This window comes from Terrapene carolina, unplaced genomic scaffold (assembly GCF_002925995.2).
Source record: "Terrapene carolina triunguis isolate 2854851 unplaced genomic scaffold, T_m_triunguis-2.0 Scaffold62, whole genome shotgun sequence".
Lineage (NCBI taxonomy): Eukaryota > Metazoa > Chordata > Testudines > Emydidae > Terrapene > Terrapene triunguis.
In genome coordinates, this window is record NW_020664413.1 from 65,069,199 (window position 1) to 65,075,198 (window position 6,000).

Below are 6,000 nucleotides of genomic sequence, written 5' to 3' on the forward strand. Positions count from 1 at the left end.
AGCCTCTTTCTGCTCCAGATGGCCTCTCTTTTTCCCTCACCCAGCTTCTCCCCAGCTGGGCTTCATCTTTCAGTAGGCTTAGCTTGCTCTCCAGGTGGGTTAATTGGCCTCTCAGGCCTACATTAACCTGTTCCCCTCCAGTGTGGGTAGGCAGACCATCCATAAGGCACCTAAAATCAGTGGACATTAGGCACCTCAAGACCTGTAGCTTCTGTATCTCAGTGCCCATCTATAAAATGGGACTGATATCACTGCCAGGAGTGTGGTGAGGATCTTTCATTGGAAATTGTGAGATGCTCAGATACTACAGTGATGGAGGCCACTTTAGTACCTCATACAGACAGGCACATGACTGTAGACGTGATACTGAAGGCTGTGGGACTAGCAGTAGTAAGCACTACACTCGGTAGTAATTGTGTGCGGAGTCTGGCCCTGCATGCGAATGCCTTCAAAGAACATGGCTATGCGGTTCAGCCAGCTCACGTATACATTAAAACCTAGCTTGTCATTTTGCGCCATGTCCAGATGTCATGTGGCTCACTGGCTCTTGCTCTGCGTGGCTTCCCAGCATGCTCTCTGCTACGGGGGGGGGGGGGAGGGGGATGCATAACAACTCCAGGGACACCTGTTTTAAATTCACTGAGGTGTAAAAACATCACACCGATGTTTCAACACCATGAACCAGGCAATACTGTAGAACGAGGAGTGTACCTCATCCTGTGGGGGGTCAGCTCCAGGGTGTGCGAATGACATACCCAGCCCAAAGCATGCCGGGGCTTTATAAACAGGAGGAGCCAGCGGGTCTGGAGACTGCAGGACTTGTGACAAAAGACGCGTCACAAAGGGGCGACTGGCCCTTTGGGTGTGGGGGGGGGGGGGGAAATTCAGCAGTGTAGTCCTGGGGTGGTGGTGGTATTTATTTATTAATTTTTAAAACGTTATTTATGTATTTTATTATTTATTTTAATTAATTTTTAAAATAAATGCTTATTTTATTACAATCAGCCATAGACTGGCATGCGTAGGTGTGGGGTTAATGGCACACTTAGTTAAACAGTGCAAACTGCTGTCAGGGCTTACGGTTCAGGAAAGCAGACGATTCTCCAAAAATATGAACGCCAGGATGTGCTCCAGTTGAAGGGAGAGAGGGAAAAGCTATATGCTGAGTGAAGAATCTGTCTGACCAGAGCAGGGCTTGAGGAGGCAAAGCAGATACACTGCCTCTTTCATTCTAGGTGGCTTGAAAAGGTCCCATTTCAAACGTTGCTCCTGGAGGCAGCGTCCCCGGGGGCCCGGTTTTATATTAAACTCCAAACCCACTAAGTAAGGGCTAGGTTTAGTGTGCAGCTATTTTTAAATTCTCCTCCTCTCTCTGGCAGATGGCAGAATAGGAAATGTATTGGCAGCTGCAAAGCTTTGATGTTTCAAGTTATGCCCTGATTTGACAGACCAGTTGTCCAGATTGAATACTTGCTTTTCCTCCTTATCAGGCATGACTGGGGCTTGTTTGTAATATGCCAGAAGTTGCATCTAACCTGTGTAGTGGTTTTATACCATGCCGATCACGGCACCTGGAGAGATTACACCCGCAGGGGTGGTCTGGGCACAGACCTGAATTCTCTTTCCAATACCTTTTTCCAGGAACAGGTAGGATGGCTAGAATCTCTCACCAGCCCTAGTCATTCCTAGAGCAGACAGAGCGCTTTTTAAATGAAAGCCAGAGCTGCATGAAACCATTTTTTGGTGTGACAGTTTAACTCCCTTGGCAGAAGGTGCGTGTCGGTACTTGTAGAATTCAGGAAGCAAAATTTAGCTAGTCCGTTTCTCCAGCTGTTAGCACAATAGAGACTGGATCCATCACTAGGGTGCTGTGGTAGCACAAATAATAAATAGTAACAGGGCACGTACTGAATGGGTGAGAGAAACAAACAGCCTTGTGGTGAGGGTGGGGTCGAGTAGGTTTTGTGCCTGGGCTAGAAAATGTTGATTTAACAAAATTGAGAGAGATACTAATAAGCGTGGGGTGGGGAATTGAAGTATAAGTAGTTGAACCTGGGAGACACGTAAAGACAATATCGACCGAGCCTGTTCTCCTCCACACAGTGCCAGTCCTGATTACTTGGGCCCCGATCCTGCTTCATGTTGCACACACGTAGACCCCAGTGTCCACAAGGAACCCAGTTATGGAGCCCCAGTGAAGTCACAAGTGCTGGGATCTGTCCCAGATGCAAGTTGCAGGATGAAGGGCTTAGGTATCTCTAGAGCACTCATCACCATTGGGGGAGGACTGGAAGGCTTTTCTCTGCCTTCATGTATGTTTATAATGGCTCTGGGGTTGGGGCTGCTCTGATAAAGATCACAGTGCGTGGGGACGTGCTTTGGCTGTCCATTACAGTGTTCTGCATGTGCTGCAGGTTATCGGCATAGGGGCAGGCCAGCAGTCCCGAATCCACTGCACACGTCTTGCCGGTGACAAGGCGAACCATTGGTGGCTGAGACACCACCCCCAAGTGCTCGCTATGAAGTTCAAAGCTGGAGTGAAGAGGGCGGAGATCTCCAACGCCATCGATCAGTATGTCACCGGGACCATCGGCGAGGTAACGCGCCAGGATTTTCCCTAAAGACCGTCCAGGAGGTTCTGCAGATTTTCTTGTGGGATCAGTGTTGATGAATAGACCAGGGCAGGGATTCCTGAATCTTGTGGGTGGTCTCTTCCTTTGCCCTTTTTTTCCCCCTTCCATCTCTCATCCCAGTCTTGCATCACCGCGCTGGATCTTCTGTCCCGGGAGGGCTGTATCCTTTCAGAGCGCACTCTTTAATTGTCGTTGAGAGAGAGGAGCCTCTCCTTGTTCCCGCCACACTGGGCATGCTTCCTGGGTTGCACTCTTAGCCCCTCAGAAACCAAAGGTAATAACTAGGGCCAGATTTGGGTCTTTCGGTTAGTGAAGCCACGCATCTGTCTCCTGCAGTCAATTTGTATAGGAGGAAAGTTGAGCGTATTGGAGGGCTGGATGGGTAACGGGATTCAGTCATTCACCTTTGGGGACAGGTCAGATGAGGTCCAGACTGTTAATGGCCAGAGGTCATTTGAGTTTGAGAACTGTTTGGCCTGTGTGAAAATAATCTCTGTCCAGTTCCTAGGGGAGACACATCGTCCACACCCCAGGCGCTGCCCCCACAATCATCATCCCTGCAGTCCTAGGTATACAAGTGGGCAGCGAAGCTGTAATAGTCTTTCGTAGCTGGAGGGCTGTTACTACTGGGCAGCAGCACTTCCAGGACCCAGCTGAGCATGGGGCCCCTTTGTGCCAGGCGCTGGACAAATACACAGAGATAGGCTTTGCCCTGAAGAGCTTCCACTATAAGTAGACAAAAGGGGTGGCTGGAGAGGCACAAAGATGGGCAGTGACTTGCCCATGGTCACACGGCAGGTCAATGGCAGAGAGCCAGGGGATAGAACCATGTCTCCTGATTTCCCCCATCCACTGTGTGCTGCAGTGTAAGGGAGCATTGACTTTCCACCTGTTCAGAGGATGTCCGTCTCCAGGGCTGTTTTATCTGGCAGTCTCCAACAGGCACTAAATTAATTCTGAATCTTAGAAAACAAAGAATAAAAGGTTCAAAGTATTGTCAGCACTTAAACTTTTCCTACTGTATTTTCACTGTGATTTTTGCAGTTCATTTCTATGGCTGCTTGGATTCCCAGAATCAAACTGGGCCAGGCTGTTGCAGGCAGTGACTGCCTCAGTAAAGCATATATGCCCTTTTAAAGTATAAACCCAACAGCTGGAATGGGAACCTAGTGAATCATCCGTACATCAGCAACTGCTTGCTTAACGGGATGGCAGGGGAGGTGGATTAGTGCAGTTTAAGAAGGTGATTCATAAGGCAAGCTCCTGTTCATCAGACATATGTGAAGCTCCTTATACCAAATCCTGTTTGTGTGTGTGTCCTGTGTTTACACCGAACGGCATAGCACAAACAGGTCAAAGAAAGCATATGGGCCAGAAACGAGCGAGGAGCAGGGATGGTAGCAGGAGCGGTGGTTGGTAATCTCTTTCCACAGTCACTTCGGATCTAGTAAATTCCTGGTGTGAAGTTCACAGCAGCAGAGCACCATGTAAGATCAGGACTGTAGAATAGTTGTGAACTTGGATGTAAAAGAGATGACATCGCTCGTATGAATAGGGGGCTGGGAGGAGGCCCAGAAGCCATTTCTGGGATGGTGATAGCCAGAGAGCAGTAAAAGGAGCGAATGCCATCAGGCTAAGCTGACTCTGTTCCTGCAGGGGGACGATCTGGTTAAATGGAAGGCGCTGTTTGAGGAGGTCCCAGCGCAGCTCTCTGAGGCCGAGAAGAAGGAATGGATTGGCCAGCTGGACGCAGTCTCCCTCAGCTCGGATGCATTCTTCCCTTTTAGGGATAACGTGGACAGAGCTAAACGGGTAAGGTCATTGTGCGGCCTGGATGTCAAGGTGACCTAAGGGAAACACCCGGGTGGTTTTGGCTTTATTTCGTCCATTTCGTGCACTGTGGAATGTGTCTGCATTTTATACACGTGGTGCTTGAAAAGTGCCAACTAGAACTGCTGCATTCTAGGAGAGGTTCTCCTGGAGCACAATGGTTCTCCATGCTAACCACCATGGATGTTGGCTCTAGAATTAAAGGAGTGTAAAAGTATGACAGATGTAGCCAAAAAAAATCCAGATAATGCTGTTAAGTTCAGAGGAGCAGATTGTGACCTTTTTACTCGCACTGGCAAGCAGTTACTTACATGAGGAGTAGTCCAGGACTAGTCCTGTGAGTAACTTACTCACTGGCTTGTAAGCCCTTTGGGGCAGGGACCATCTTTTTGTTGTGTGGCTGTACAGCACCTAGTGCAGTGGGGTCCTGGTTCATGTCTAGGACTCCTAGGGTATGTCTACAGCTGGCCCGTGCCCCAACTCGGGCTAAGAGGCTGTTGAATTCTAGAGTAGACTTCCGGGCTCGGGTTGGAGCCCAGGTTCTAGGACCCTGCAGGGTGGGAGGGTCCCAGAGCTCAAGCCTGGGAGTCTCCACTGCAGTTAAACAGCCCCTGAGCCCACGCCCCCTGAGCCCAAGTCAGCTGGCACGGGCCAGCCACAGGTTTTTAATTGCACTGCAGGAATACAGTGAGTTGAGGGCTGACAATCTGGACTGGAGAAGAGCACAAGTCTGTGCTGGTTGTACCATATTTCCCAGTTTCACTGCACAATTCATCCAGTTGTTTTTGCTTTTCATCACTAACCTTTAGCGTCTCCAAATCTTTGTTCAGAGCGGAGTCCAGTTTATTGCTGCCCCATCTGGCTCAGCTGCCGACCAAGTTGTGATCGAAGCGTGCAATGAGCTGGGAATAACTCTCATTCACACCAATCTTCGGCTGTTCCATCACTGATTCCACCATGGGCTGTCGCAGCCGGTTGCTGTCACTCACTCAGCCCCGGACTCGGCATACGCAGTGACCGTAACTTCACCCGTTACGTCTGGAAACCCAGTCTGCACGTATGGTAGAGTGTCCTTGTGTAGTCAGTAAACAAAGTCCCTGCTGCTGGCTGCAAATTAAAGCAAAAAGAAGCTTGATACTTGCAAAGGAATTAATTTCTTTTGAAAATAAATACGCGGTTCCTGGCTGTGTTGAGTGTGCAGTCTTATGTCTTCCACATTCTTTGTGTGTTCGGGAAAAGAGGCTTCATTTTATGAGTTACATTTTATAGCCCAGACTTTACCAATTAATTAAAAAGCTGATGGAACATTGTGAAAGTCCTGCCTTGCAGCCACATTTGTAATGGATTGATAAAAATCTGTTATAAACTGAAACTACACAGATTGCTCTTGAGTTAGCAGCTTTCTCCCAATGTGTCCCATCCATTATCCTCTTTTCTGCTGAGAGTATGTAATTGGCCCTGTCTCTGAGGCAGTTTCAGGTTCAATACACCAAATCCTGGTATGGAAGTGTTTTTGCCAAAGGGCGGACTTGAATTG

General features: G+C 48.8%; 1 protein-coding gene across 1 annotated transcript in view; it reads left to right on the forward strand.

The window, feature by feature from the left end:
* ATIC (5-aminoimidazole-4-carboxamide ribonucleotide formyltransferase/IMP cyclohydrolase) overlaps positions 1–5,726 on the forward strand; it is a 39,646-nt gene extending 33,920 nt beyond the window's left edge. Inside the window, exons 14-16 of the mRNA XM_026647712.2 lie at positions 2,415–2,597; positions 4,290–4,445; positions 5,294–5,726. Coding sequence (XP_026503497.1) covers positions 2,415–2,597; positions 4,290–4,445; positions 5,294–5,413 — 459 coding nt within the window. The 3' untranslated portion in view covers positions 5,414–5,726. The remainder of the gene's footprint in view (positions 1–2,414; positions 2,598–4,289; positions 4,446–5,293) is intronic.
* The last annotated feature ends 274 nt before the right edge of the window (positions 5,727–6,000 follow it).